General features: G+C 40.8%; 1 protein-coding gene across 1 annotated transcript in view; it reads right to left on the reverse strand.

Moving 5' to 3' along the window:
• The window catches only part of DNAH11 (dynein axonemal heavy chain 11), a 291,551-nt gene that overhangs the window by 179,686 nt on the left and 96,362 nt on the right, over window positions 1–15,503 (reverse strand). The window contains exons 30-35 of the mRNA XM_073333745.2: window positions 7,857–8,090; window positions 4,923–5,054; window positions 3,821–3,981; window positions 3,165–3,321; window positions 2,901–3,046; window positions 2,120–2,236 (exon numbers count right to left, since the gene is read on the reverse strand). Of these exons, the coding sequence (XP_073189846.2) occupies window positions 2,120–2,236; window positions 2,901–3,046; window positions 3,165–3,321; window positions 3,821–3,981; window positions 4,923–5,054; window positions 7,857–8,090 (947 nt within the window). The remainder of the gene's footprint in view (window positions 1–2,119; window positions 2,237–2,900; window positions 3,047–3,164; window positions 3,322–3,820; window positions 3,982–4,922; window positions 5,055–7,856; window positions 8,091–15,503) is intronic.

The raw sequence follows: 15,503 nt of genomic DNA on the forward strand, positions 1-15,503 counted from the left end.
ATTTAGCAACTAAAACAAGGGCCATATTTTCAATAACTGCATATGAAACATGTATGTACATGGGCATACTTACATCTGTGCAAGCATACAAAAAGTAGGGCTGTCAAGCGATTAAATTAATTGTGCGATTAAAAAAATAATCATGATTAATCGCATTGTTAAACAATAATGGAATACCATTTATTTAAAAATTTTTGGATGTTTTCTACATTTTCAAATATGTTGATTTAAATTATAACACAGAATACAAACTGTACAGTGCTCACTTTATATTTATTTTTGATTACAAATATTTGCACTTTAAGAAAAGAAATAGTATTTTTCAATTCACCTCATATAAATACTGTAGTGCAGTCTCTTTATCATGAAAGTTGAACTTACAAATGTAGAATTATGTAAAAAAAAAAACGGCATTCAAAAATAAAACTCAAAAATAAAATACAATGTAAAACTTTAGAGCCTAAAAGTCCACTCAGTCTTACTTCAACCAATCGCTCAGACAAACAAACTTGGTTACAATTTGCAAGAGATCATGCTGCCCGCTTCTTGTTTACAATGTCACCTGAAAGTGAGAACAGGCATTTGCACGGCACTGTTGTATCCAGCGTCACAAGATATTTACGTGCCAGATGTGCTAAAGATTCATATGTGCCTTCATCTTCAACCACCATTCCATAGGACATGAGTCCATGCTGATGATGGGTTCTGCTTGATAACAATCCAAAGCAGAGCGACCGGCGCATTTTCATTTTCATCATCTGAGTCAGATGCCACCAGCAGAAGGTTGATTTTCTTTTATGGTGGTTCAGGTTCTGTAGTTTCCGCATGAGAGTGTTGCTCTTTTAAGACTTCTGAGAGCATGCTCCACACCTCGTCCCTCTTAGATGTTGGAAGGCACTTCTGAACTTTAAACCTTGGGTCGAGTGCTATAGCTATTTTTAGAAATCTTACATTGGTATCTTCTTTATGGTTTGTCAAATATGCTGTGAAAAAGTGTTCTTAAAACAAACGTGCTGGGTCATCATCCGAGACTGCTATAACATGAAATATATGGCAGAATGTGGGTAAAAAAGCAGGGAACATACAGTTCTCCCCCAAGGAGTTCAGTCTCAAATTTAATTAAGGCATTATTTTTTAATGAGCATCAGCAGCATGGAAGCATATCCTCTGGAATGGTGGCTGAAGCATGAAGGGGCATATGAATGTTTAGCATATCTGGCACATAAATACCTTGCAACACTGGCTACAAAAGTGCCATGCAAATGCCTGTTCTCACTTTCAGGTGACATTGTAAATAAGAAGCAGGCAGCAGCATCTCCTGTAAATGTAAACAAACTTGTTTGTTTTAGCGATTGGCTGAACAAGAAGTAGAATTGAGTGGTCTTGTAGGCTCTAAAGTTTTACATTGTTTTGTTTTTGAGTGCAGTTATGTTACAAAAACAAAAATCTACATTTGTAAGTTGCACTTTCATGGTAAAGAGATTGTACTACAGTACTCGTATGAGGTAAATTGAAAATATTATTTCTTTTGTTTATCATTTTTACAGTGCAAATATTTGTAATAAAATATAAAGTGAGCACTGTACACTTTGCGTTCTGTGTTGTAATAGAAATCAATATATTTGAAAATGTAGAAAACATTCAAAAATATTTAATAAATTTCAATTGGTATTCCATTGCTTAACAGTGCAATTAATCGTGATTAAATTTTTAAAATCATAATTAATTTTTGAGTTAATCACATGAGTTAACTGTGATTAATTGACAGCCTTAATAAAAAGGTAAATTTGGTGCCTTTCAACCTATTTGCATAGATTTCCATATACAACTGCTGTAATTACTCACAAAATAGTGGGTATCCTTGTACACATGTATGTTTTATGTGTAGATCTTCCATGTTATTAAATACTCAAAAGTTTTACACCTTATATATGTAAAAATATGAAAAAAGTTCCATTATTAAGTGCATCCATCCCTATCAATTTGTATGGGCAGAAATAACCGTGTTGAACATTTTCACAGAAACTCTGAAATAAGTAGAAACTGTCTTACATTGCAAACCAGGCCAGTGACATTAGATGGCATGAGTACTCTAAATGATAATCTATAGTATACTTGCCTGAATAGAGCTTTGAGATTTTCGGGTAATTCTGTTCGACCAGCATATCCTGGGTTCATGGTAATAAATATCCCAACTGACGGTTTCAGTGTAATGTTTTCTCCAAGGAATAAAAATCTGCAATAGCCATGACATGATGTAAGTAAATGACTTGCTATAATACTGCAATTTGATTAGAGGCCAACAATTATTTCCATCTTTTAAAAAATCCAAAGGAAAACCTCGGAATGCAGAACTGCATTTGAAATGGAGAACAGATTGTCTGATTTAGGAAAAAAAAATCTGTGCAGGTAATTGTGACCAAGAAGAGGTATGTGGTAGGTTGTTATGGTGCTTCCCAATCCAAGAGAAAAAAATATAAGAAAGATACAGAAGGAAATGCGGCAGATCCTCAGCTGATATAAACCGTCATAGCTCCATTGACTTCAGTGGAATTAGGACAAAATCTACCATAGCCAAGGACCTGCTCCATAGTATGTAATAACTCTACATAGGGTGAAATCCTAAAGTTAAAGTGAATGGCAAAGCTCCCATTAACTTCAGTGGGGCCAGTATTTCACCCATATTCTAGGTGTTTTCTTCTTATAATTTTGGGGAGAGGGCTAATCTTAGATATTAAATAAGCTTCTAGGTATACATATATTACACACACACACACACACGAATTTACAAGGGAGGGCTCAACATCTGTCCATAACAGGATTTTTAGAAATATACTTCTAAATTTTTGTACTTATGTCTTTGCAAAGGCCTATAAAAGAAATGACATTAAAATACTTACTTTTTCCTCTTATTTCTAATGGCATCGTGTATGGTCTTTACTTGCACTGCCACCACTGATAGGACTTCTACTGAAATTCGATTAAACTCATCAAAGCATCCCCAAGCACCTGTCTGGACCAGACCTTTATAGATGTTTCCTATGGACTAAAAGATAGAACCAGCCATTTAGTACTTATTTTCAGAAAGATTAAAGTTTTTGTAATGTATTGTATGTTAAAAAAATAAAATAGTACTGAAATCACTGTTTGATAAAATACCGTACCTTATAGTCCATCTGTTCAGAACAGTTGAAGACATAGACCATCATACCAAGGGCACGGCCCAGGTCTTTAGTGGTCTCTGTTTTGCCTGTGCCAGCTGGCCCTGCAGGAGCCCCACTCATTGTCAGGTGTAGAGACTGTGTTAGAGTAATGTAACACCTTTAAGCAATGAGACAATTATTACTGCATGCAAAGAATGTTACTAACATGGTAGAGATTTTAAAACCACAAAAGCTGGGAAATTTAGGATATCACAAAACCTTAATTGTATATGTTGTGCATATATGTTATAATAGGATCTTGCATGATATGGACCACGTAAAAAGTGAAGTGTGACATGTTAATCTGCAAATATTTATTTTACATATATAAGCCAATTGTGTAGAATGGTACATACACTAATTGCAATACTTGTCAGATTACACTGAGAACCTATAGCACATCAACTAGGGAATATTTTATTTTATCTATTTTACAAACACAAAGATCATACCATTTGTTTTATTTACACACACGCACATAAAGGTATTGCATTTGTCATATTAAGAAGGACCGTAAACACATTTATGAAAGAACACAGAGGTTTGCTATGGAAAATTTAACTTTGTATTCTATTAAATGGATCAAGCAGAGATAGTTCATTATTAACAGTCAGTACCTGTCAGTCAGAGGTGTAATAACTAGACGAGAGGTATTTCCCAAATACTCATAAAAGTACTGGAACTGAGCATCGCAAATGTTGGCAAGGCAGTGTTTCTGGGCCTCATCCCATCTATGGCGTAGTTGTGACAACCAAGCAAAAGCTTGGGAGCTAGTGACCTAAAACCATCGCACAAACATAGCGTCATGTGGAAGCTGTGGAGATGAAAGAAACCAGACACTCCCAAAAGATTTAACTGTCATCAGCAGGTTTCACACCTTGTCTTTTACAAGTAATTACTACTACACGCAATTATAAGGGATTATACTTACTTCCAGGCATGCTGAGAGACATTGAACCAAATCGTAAACCCTGTATATAATGGAAACCACTTCAAGCCAGGGGGATGCAGCAGAACTCCCAGCATCCCTGGTTCCAGCACCTATGATTACCTCCCAAACCCTTTTCACTCTCCATCCAATATAAGGTGATATGCATTCAGACCACTGACATGTATCTGTAACTTCAGTTTCACCAGAACAAAAGTTGTGTGTAGGAATATATTTATCCTGCAACCACCATGCGAGACAGACAGGCCTCCAGTTCTGGAGGACTAAACAGAGATCAGAACAAAACAACTAATGGCTAAATAATCAAAGATGGAGAAGCTACATAGAGAAGCTACACAGAAAGACAGACTAGTTCCAGACATGCCTTCATGGAACCCATCATCTGAAGAACAGACTTGGCTTACCCAGGGATAACTTGCACTCATAAATTTTATGATCTAAGGTTCTGAAATGAACCCTTTGCTGATCAAAGTTTGAACCTGGTTTGAACCATCCTACAAATGGGTAAAAAAAAAAAGTTCTTGGTTTGATTCATCACCCAAGTATGAGACTCCAGAATGCAATGTACCACAGAGAGAGGTATGGCCAGGGGTTCAGTACATGGGTGGGAAGCAGGTAGTCCTTGTGCCCAGAACTATATCATCTGCCCCTTCCTCATGCACTCATGCAAGCCTGGACACATGCTTGGCTTAAAGTCCTTTTCTTTTCTTTTCTTTTTCTTTTAAACCCTAAAACATTGTATGAAGAAAAAGTTACACCCTATAATTTACCTTTTGAGCAACAAGTTTTGCCACCACATCTCGAGCATGAACATCAATAGTGCAAATGGTCATGATCTTCTGTCTGTCACCTGAGGCAAGTTCTCCCAGCAACAAAGCAATGAGAGCGTTTAGCTGAGCAATCTAAAAAGATGACAATTTTGTTGCAACATTTCATTCCACTGCCCCAGTCACACCACTACAGGAGATACATTCTGCCTATATAATGAATTCAATTACCACATAAGCTATCTTGCACATGCATGGTTATAACTCACCAAGTATGTTTGGAACACTTGGATCAGTTCTGGGCATATCAGGAGTAAAAATATGGTGATTATTTGGAAGGCGTTTGGGGGAAAGGACTAGTTAGTTTGTCTAAAAAACAACTAATACAATAATGGCCCCAAACAGGAGCAGAAATGATTAAAGTGGTTCAGAGGAGTTAAATAGGACATTGGGATAAAGTTAAACAGAAACTTTTATAGTCAATATCAGGAAAACCTTCTAAATGGTGAGATCTATTAGACTGCAGAAACGCCTTTCAAGGAAAGGGGGGAAATGATTCTTTGCTTCAGACATTTTTACTGGACAAAGTATTTGAAAATATACTGTATGAAAGTACAATGGCTTGAGGTTTAAAGAAGTACAACAGAATGAATGGAGGAATTATTAAATGTGATATTAATGAAGTTACTTATAGCTGCACTGTGAAAATACCCTTAATGAATGTGTTTTCTTCAAAACACTTCACATTGATAGTAAAGAAGATCATAGCCTGTGGCTGGGTACATGTTTAATTAGGCAAACAGAACATTAATAGAGTGCATATAATGTATTGTGTAAGCAATGTATGATACAGCTGTGTTGGTCAGTGTTCAGACCCTACTATGAAAAAAGGATTCAAGAATGAATTAGACCTCAAAAGCTATGCTTTTTCATTATTAGCATAATGCAATTTAGCCATCAGCTTTCTTGTAGTCCCCAGATTTAAGGGTCTGGTAGTTATCTAAGTGATAACTTAGTGATGACTTTTGAGAATTACAATTGTAATTCCTAATTTGTTTACTTTATAGCAAGATTTTTTTTTAAATGGGTTATTTACCTTGGGTTTAGGCTACCATACCATAACTTCATGGGATACACTAATCTGATTACAAAGGACATTTGAATGGAAAAATTTCAAGTTGAATTACTCTGCACCCTGATAAGTCTCAAACACTTCCCCCCACAAAAAATGTTATTCATTTATAAAATCTTAGAAAGTTGCCTAATTTAGGGTGACCAGCTGTCCTGTTTTTATAGGGACAGTCCTGTTTTGGGGGATTTTTTCTTATATAGACGCCTTTTATCCCACACTCCCTGCCCCATTTGTTCACAGTTGCTATCCGGTCACCCTATCTAATGCATATAAGGTTCTCGGGTCCACTCCATGCTCTTAGGGGTGCAAAGGGAGCAAAATGCTCCCACAAGGGAGGGTGTCCCAGAGGGGGAATAACTGGAACACAGAATAGTGGTGTATGGTGCCTAAAGACGAATCCCTGCTAGCTGGCACAGTTTAGAGTAGCCTGCTTCAGGGCCAGGGCTGAGAACCAAGGAATGGGCTCCTTGTGAGCACCCTTGCCATGTTCTACCGAGCAAAAGGACAAGAGGTACAGTATGTATCTGTTAGATGAAGAAATATAAAAAAAACATAGCAACTCATCAATTTTTAAGTAGACTTCTCTACCTCTTTCAAGGGGAGATGGAGGGATTCTGCTTAAAAATTGATGACACAATATCAGGCAGTGCTATGACTTACATAATTTGATGGGTTTGATTTTTTTCATTCTTAGCTTGCAGATATGATGAAAAAATTATTTAGTTCTGACATATCATCCATTATAATCAAATCAGATCTAGTTTTTAAAAATTAAGCTATTTAATTTGAAAGTTTGAAAGAAAAAAGAATGCAAACATTAGAACACCATTTTAAAATGAGAATCATGGGTAACAGCATAGCTGCTATTAAAACACCAGGAAATACCCATTTGGGGACTGGAACTAAAACTAACCAAAGTTTCAAACTGAGCTCTGAGGGCTTATTGTCAAATCAAACGAAGCACGGTCCTAACAGACCCACAGGTTTTGGCTTCCTAACATATGCATTATTACCCTCCCACTCTTCAGGCACATATATGTATGGGCGTGTGCACCCTAATATCATGGTGGTCCAATCAAGTTTTTGTTGTCTACCAGTATTCAGTACATTTGAATTACTACATTTTCAAAATTACTAGTGATCTTTGGGTGTCCCAATTTTTGGGTGCTCAAGTTGAGATGCCTTACAATAGGAATAGCAGCAATTCTGGAATGCTGAATGACAGCAGATCCTTCCTAATTTTCAGAGAGTGGTGGTCAGCACTTTCTGAAAACCAAGCCCCTGAAAGATGACTCAAGGTGCAGATCATACAACTAAGGCACCCAAAATCACCAATAGCTTTTGAAAATAAAAGCCCATATCACATTTTCTGAATAAATGCCCCCTCATCTGTCTTTAATTATCAAAAATACCTACCTCAAAGAGCTGAATTTGGTATTATCTACGTTTCCAGATTTGAGACAGTTTTAGGTCACAAACTATCCATGTTTGAGAAATACTAATAATTATAGAAAAAAATCCTATAGTTTGTAGCACCTTGGCTTTTACTCTTCTTCTTGCTCCAAAATGAACCCACAGAAAGCTATAAGGGCAATTTTCATTGATCATCTATAGGGGAAGAGAGAATCAGAAGCAAGAGGCATATTTCCTTTTCTTCAGAGGATGGCAATAGCAGGTAGCCAATAAATAGTCTGACTAAAAAAAAAAAAAAAACCATTTAACATGCCAGCGAAGCATTTCTGGGTGATCGGCACAGCATGAAAATGGAAACTTGTTTTCATACAATATAAGCAAGACATCAATACCTGTTTTTTATTGTAATCCTTCAGGGCCATTTCAAATCCCTCCTCCAGCCTGTTGAATGCTATTCCTACATCTGTTGTCCACCAGATTTGTGAGCTGGTAAGTGAAACTTGAGCTGGGTAGTCAAAAATCCATTGTTCTCTGGGCTTTTCTTCATAGGCAGCTATAGCCTCCATGATATGATGATGCACTGTTTTACACATGGTTTCTTCGAGTTGTTGTAACCAGGTCTCCACCTTTTGAAAAAAAGAGACATGCTGCATCAGAGTTCAGAATATTTTAATGAGGGAGAAGCTTCCTACTTTACTGGTATAATGAACAGTATTTAAACAGCTATTTGTCAAGGTATTTCTTTGCACTCATTAATAAAATAACACACACACACACAAACCCTTTTTTCTACTTCCAATTAGAACCAGTCTTCTTTCCATGTTTCGCCCTGTTTTCATCAAGGTTGTTTGGTATTGCAAGGCTATTTATGAGTGTTGCGATACTAGCATAGTGCCCTGCCCAGAAAAGTTCTTTATTATCTGAAGAACTGGTACAGAGTGGGCATTGGCAAGGCAGTCTTCCTGATGTCACTCTTCCAACATGCAAAAACCTTGTTTTGGAGGAACCACCTTTAAGAGGCAAGTTGAGCCACCTTGCATGTTCAGTCTCTGGCTTCCCTACTCAGACAACCAACAAGGTTGCCAATTAGTGCCAGTTGTGAGAGCAGTTTTCTAATGTGAACTCTTGTCTAATATGGGCAGTGGATCAAGACCAACAAATTCTTGTCATTCAACCGTCACCAGATGGTAACTACTTACTACTACTTTTTACCAGTAGTAACTACTATCAACTAACTACTTTCAGATGCTACCCAACTAGGTTCTGTGTGTATCCCATCATTAATCCTGTCCCACTTTTTTTTTTTTTTTAAAAAGAGTATGGAAACAATTATTGTGCAATGAACACCAAAGAACTACATGGGCTTAGAAAACCAGTCAAAATATTCGGCCGAAAAACTGGTGCTATAGATCTTGGCAGCCTCCTGTACAAAAAAAAGGAACATAACCATAAGAACACCAAATATAGGTGAAGCATTCTAGTCACATACATTTCCCCCTAAAATTAAACACATTTACAAGAACTATGGTGTATATTTAACAAGAACTATGTATTTTTTTCTTCAGTTGGAAAACATAACTTTCTTTAAATTAGTGCTTGTAGTTTTAGCTAATAGTTATTTGTCTCCATGGTTTTCATTTCTCAGTTTCAGTAGCATTAAGGAATTTAACCTGATTGTCTGAAATTTAACCTTACTGAAAGAAAATTATTTTTGGGTGCGATAAAAGGATTAAAATTAAGTTTGATCGCAGACTAATATCTGCTTACATGTTCTGTTTGTATTTACAGATTATGCAGTGTCAAGTGTCATTTCAACTTTCCTTGCCAAGTATACATGATCGCTAATTGAAGATATAAAATATTCTTTAAAGCTTTCAGGGTGTGCAACAGTATTTTCCAGTTTGACTGGTGCCTGTCTAAGTAGGGTGTGGGGAGAGGTAGAAGGAAATAGCACAAACTTACCTCAGAAAGCTGCATGACCTTCGATCCATCCTGTCCCCATCCCTTCCCAGCCACTGCTTTTTGAAAACCACCTACTTTCCCTATATTTGTTTCATGGAAGCTCCCATAATGTGTTTGGCAGCAAGAACAGCTCACATATATAGGGCTACAGGCTCATGCAGCAGCCCAGGGGATCCCTAATGGAAACCGCTTCTCTGAGCGGCATGTAAGTTTCTGTGAGTAGAGAACAAGGAAGGAAAACTACCCTGGAAGGAAAATGGGGAGGCTATCACCAAGGAAGAGAGGGAGGGAAAAAAATATCACAACACTCAATCAAAACAAAAAGAGAACAGAAACAGAAAGGGATAAGAAGTGAGAAAATGGAGAGATGAAGGAAACTGGGCCAGGACATGAACAAGGATCCCTCATTAAGGCAACACCATCTGCCAATCCACACCACAAAAGGCAGGGGAGAGCCTCTAACAATAAACGAAAAAGAAAATGACTGACATAAAGGTTGAGATAGAATCAACTAACTACTTCTCTCTCCCTTCCAGGCAACACACTGATGAGAAAGGAGATAACAATGCATTTTGATCAATAAGTGGCTTATATGGTGACGTTTCTCCAATTATTGCAAAAATTAAAAGATCAAGACAGATATTTTGATTAAATGTGCTTGTTTCCCTATCAGTAGATTAGGGTTACACACACGCAAATCTAACAAGGGACAATGAGAGAGAAAAGGATCTGTTCTAAATAAATAAGGAACAAGGGTATTTGAAATCCAAAAAAAGAAGAAGAAGAAAAAAAAAGTGTAGAAAGCCTTAAGATATGTGGATTTCCAAGTTGAAACTGTCCCAAAAACAGTTACATGGCTGAAAACACAGACAGATATTGATCTCAATAGCACTGAAGAATCACATGAAGATTAATTTCTCTAAAGTAGTTGACCGAAGCAGGCTTTCCATCTTGTTGTAACTCTCCTTTTCATACTAACCACATAACCAAAAGTAGTTTTTGTGCACAAACAACACACAAGTAGCTTCTACTTTGCATTCGTCCCTTTTGTTTTTGGGCTCTATTACCTTGACTCATTTTTTATTTGTTGCCCATACTTGCCTTTACTCAGAGCCGCTGGGCTCAAAATTTATGGTGCATATTTTTTTGACAGCACATGTGGTGTTATTAGGTTTCCCAAACATCTAATGTAACATAACCTGTCTTTTAGATAGCCCCAAGTGTCTAAACACAGCATGTCTTCCTACTTTCTACTATTAAATATATTTTGGAACATAAATGTCAATAAGTATGCTCAGGAAGAGGAGATTACTTACTGTAACTGAAGATTCTTCAAGATGAGTGGTCCCTATTTAGATTCCAGATGTGGGTGTTCATGCATACCATGTGCTGGAGCTAGAACTGTTTGTAGAAATGTCCACTGACCAGTATGTGCATCGTGCAAGGACCACAAGGCACATCCAAGGTTTTAAGAGGCTGAGCGGGTCGATGCCGCTCCAGGTCCCTCTTACCCACAAACAATGGGAGGCAGCAGCAGAGGGTACGGAGGACAGGTATTGGAATCCAAATAGGGACCACACATCTTGAAGAACCTCCAGTTACAGTAAGTAACCTGTTCTTCTTCTTCAAGTAATGGTCCTTATATGGATTCCAGATGTGGGAGAGTAGCAAGCAGTGCTTAGCATGGAGGTGGGTTCACAGACTTGCAAGCAGTCTGTAGGATGGCGTGGCCGACTGCTGCATCCGCCACAGGGGTGTCCTGCCACAGTATGCTCATGAGAAAGGCCAACATGGCCACAAGCACCCACGTGGAGTGGGCTATGACTCCGGGGGCGGGGGAGAGAAATGTGAGAGAGCACCTAGTGTTCCTCAGTACAACGGGAGAGCCATTTGGAGAGATGTTGCAAGGAGAGGGCATGGCCCCGGCAGTGCTCCATGATGGTGAGGAAGAGCCAGGGTGAGACATGGAAGGTGCGGGTGCTATGGAGATAAAAGGCCAGTGCCTGGCAGACATCAAGAAAGTGCAGTGTTTGTGCCCTAGGGGAGATGTGCAGATTAGGGTAGAAGATTGGAAGGTGTATGCACTGGTTTAGGTGGAACAGGGAGGCCATCTTGGGGAGAAATTTGGGGTGTGTTGCGGTTCAAATACAAGACAGGACAAGCTTTAAGCAAGCAAGCAGGCTGGTCTGCCGACGGGCTGGTCCACCTGTCAGCTTTTCCACCCTCTCCTTTATTTCTCTCTCTCTCCCCCTGCGCACTACATACTCCAACAGATAAAAGAAATACACTGGCTTTGTATAATATTCTTATTTACCAATTTCTATCTACCGCATTCCTTGCCCTCGGGCCTTGAGCCCAGTTCTGGGAGGCTTCCCACGGTTCATGTCATCTGGGCGAGATTCCAAGGTTCATGCCCTTGAGAGGAGCCATGTGTGCACTGCTCCTACACAACACTCTGGGTGTGCCCTGAATGTTGCCAAGTGCATGAACCTTGCATGAATGCTACATCCCCTCCTTTTTTGTTTATTTGTGCTCGGCCATCTCATGGTAGCCATCAATTTGCTTTTGCAAGCCATATTAACTCCCGGACAGACAAGGTATAACTCATAGAGCCTGCCAGGGCGGGTCTCGACGAAGCCTTAACAAAAAGGAAATACATTGCACACAGCAACAGCAAAAAAATAAGCCCAAGAAGGTAAAGTGTAGTTGGCCGGGCCCCAATTAGCCATGCTAGAGTACTGGGAAGAGAGGTTCGCATAAGCAGCGAGCATCATCTCATTCCCTATTTCCTCAGGGTGATAACATACTGGAATAAGGCACGTACCTAACAATTCTTCAGCTGCTACAAAAAACAAACAAACAAAAGTGGGTAACATTTGCTATTGAAGCTAATCTTTCCCATAGGTTTTATGTCATTCGGGCCCGTAACGGAGGAGGCGCTACCGAGTCAACCCCTACAGGAAATAGCAGGCACATAAGGCACACAATCAATACAGAATTAGCAGTGATTTGGACGAGAATGGCCACAAACAGAGTCTCAGAAGTCTCTGGCTGTTGGTTTGCTGCCAGTCTTCGTTGAGCCGCGGCGACCAATGCTTTCACTGCTCCCCATGTCACGGGCTGGCTTGGGACGCTACGTCTCCTCCGTCTCCGTCCCGCCATTGTCGACCCGGGAGGCACCGCATTCTCCTCCAAGGTCAGCTGAAACTCCGGTATGGGGTTCGACAGCCCATGGTGCCACGCCATGCTGTTTCAGTGCCGGTCGCACACACCAGGCCGGAACCCACAACGGTCCTGCAGGGAGAGACACAGCAGCATATCCCCGACCCCAAGTAATTAAAGGTACTGGGCCCAACCATTGCGGATCGGGCAGCTGACGGTAATAGACACACGGTCTTTCCAGTACCTCGGACTTATGAAAATGCCGATCCGCGGGGGTCTGCTGATCTGCATTCAGCATTAAATTATTTAAAGTAAACAAAAGGATATGCAATTGTTGCTGAATATCTCCTAAGGTTCAGAGACGCAGCTCCCCTTGTTTTAATTGTTTGTCAAGCAACGTTTTTAGCGTGCAATTTGCACGTTCAACAATAGCTTGGCCTGTGGAATTATAAGGGATCCCGTGTTTGAGACGGACGTCCCATTGGGCACAAAAGGTGGATAGGGCTGTGGAGCAATAGGCTGGGGCATTATCCGTTTTTATCTGGCTCGGGTGACTCATAACAGCAAAACAGGCTAGCAAATGGTGAATAACTTTGGGAGTGTCTTCCCCACGCTATGGGGTCGCCCAGAGAAATCCCGAATAGGTATCAATGGAAACATGTAAAAACGAATAGGGGCGGAATTGTGGCACGTGAGTGACATCCATTTGCCACAGCTGATTCGCTGCGGTACCTCTGGGGTTAACGGCATAAGAAAAGGTAGGGGCAGCAGCGGCACAGTGGGGGCAGGAACGAACAATAGAACGTGAATGATCAGCAGGAATGTGAAACTGTCGGGCCAAAACAGAGGCAGACTGATGAAAAAAAGAATGGCTTTCAATGGGGTCAGAAAAAAGGGAATTTACCTGACCACGTAATGCGCGATCGGCGTGCGCATTACCTTCAGTGAGCAGCCCAGGCAGAAGGGTGTGACTGCAAATATGAGCAACAAAATAAGGGAAATTACGAGTGGTGAGGAGATACTGTAAGGACAAAAACAGGTGAAGAAGGTCCTCATCAACCTGAGGGGTAATAAGGGCAAGTGGTAAATGATCAATTACCTGATAAACATAATGCGTGTCCACAATTAAATTAAAGGGACAATCAGCAAAAAGTTGAAAGGCCAAAATAACAGCAGCCAGTTCTGAGCGCTGCGCGGAATGCTGGGGCAATGTAAAACGAGAATGCCAACGAGGGGGGTCACCTAATTGATAGGTGACAACACCGCGATGTGGAGAGCCATCAGTAAAAAGAGTGATAGCTGAAACAATAGGTCGAGAGCGGCTAAGATGATGTACGATTAGTGGTACCTTTTGTGTGATCACCAACCGAGGATCTTTTGGGGGATTATAGGAGATCTCTCCCACATAATCACAAAGAGCAACCTGCCAAGCCAAGGAGGTGTGATACAAGGAATCAAATTCACTACATGATAAGGGGAAAACAATGGCAACTAAATCAGTGCCCGTGAGTTGCACTGCATGGTGGCAGGATTTATGAACAAGATCGGACAGGGCGTCTAAATAAGGATAAATGTTCCGAGGAGGAGTGGATGACAAATATATCCACTCTATGATAGAGACGGCTGTGTCTGTACGAGGTACAAGCAGAGCAGCAGTAGGCGTATGAGGGGTGGCAAGGAGAACCAACCGCAGGGGACGAACCTCAGTAAGTCTATCCACAAACTGCTGACTCAACACTGCATTGATGTGTCGAATGCAGGCAAAGTGCTCCTCAGTGATGGCAATAACTGCGCCCAGTGCCCGAGCTCCACGTAGGAGCTCGAACAACGGCTGCAGCATCGATGTGGGGAGACAGAAGTAGGGTCGAATCCAATTTAAATGACCCAAAATTTGTTGTAATTGAACGAGGGTTAGGGGTTGGGGTAGAACCACTTCCGGGCGAACAGGGGCAGCATAGGTTTGTAAAACCTTATGCCCGAGATATTGGTAGGGATAAGAGCGTTGGATTTTTTCTGGTGCCACTAACAGGCCATTTTGGCCGAGAATCTGGGACAAATATTCAAGCTGTTGTGCTGTGACCTGGGGACCGCTAAGCAAAATGTCATCCATATAGTGGTAGACCTTTAGTGTAGGGTATCGGGCACGAAAAGGGGCGAGAGCCCAATCCACAAAAAGTTGACACAAGGTTGGACTATTTTGCATTCCCTGGGGCAAGACCTTCCACTGATACCTTTAAGAGGGTCGCTGATTATTATATTCTGGCACCGTAAACGCGAATTTTTCGCGATCTTGTGGGCAAAGCGGGATTGTGAAAAAACAATTTTTTAAATCTAACACACAAAGCTGATTGGTTTGAGGAATTAAATTCAGGTTCGGCAACCCAAACTGCAAGGGGCCCATGGGTTGGATGCATTTATTTCCCTTAAATTGTGTAACAGCCGCCATGCACCAGATTTTTTCTTAATAACGAACACCGGGGTGTTCCCAGGACTAGTGGAGCTCTCCAAGTGCTGTGCATGCAAATGTTGTTGAACAAGCAAATGAAGCGCTTTCAGTTTTTCTAGGGGGAGGGGCCACTGGTCAATCCATACAGGCTCTAAGGATTGCCATACCAATGGTAATGCGGAGGGCAAGGTGGGTGGGGGAGGGTTTGGGGCCATTATATATTAATATCGAGGGTGGTGTCCAGCTTTACAAGTAAGTCACGGCCCCAAATATTGAGGTGGACAGGGAGCACAAAAGGGCGGATCGTAGCAAGGGCACGGCCTCCTGGTTTAGAGACTGTGACCCAAGACCCTGGGTTCGGGGGGGACCCGTCGTGCGGTTTCCCGACCCACTACGACACTGATTAGCCCAGTGATAGCCCTTCCAACACTTGGGGCACTTCTCTGAGGAGCGAGCGGGCGCCGTCGAT

The sequence above is a fragment of the Lepidochelys kempii genome, chromosome 2, assembly GCF_965140285.1.
Source record: "Lepidochelys kempii isolate rLepKem1 chromosome 2, rLepKem1.hap1, whole genome shotgun sequence".
Taxonomy (NCBI): Eukaryota; Metazoa; Chordata; order Testudines; family Cheloniidae; genus Lepidochelys; species Lepidochelys kempii.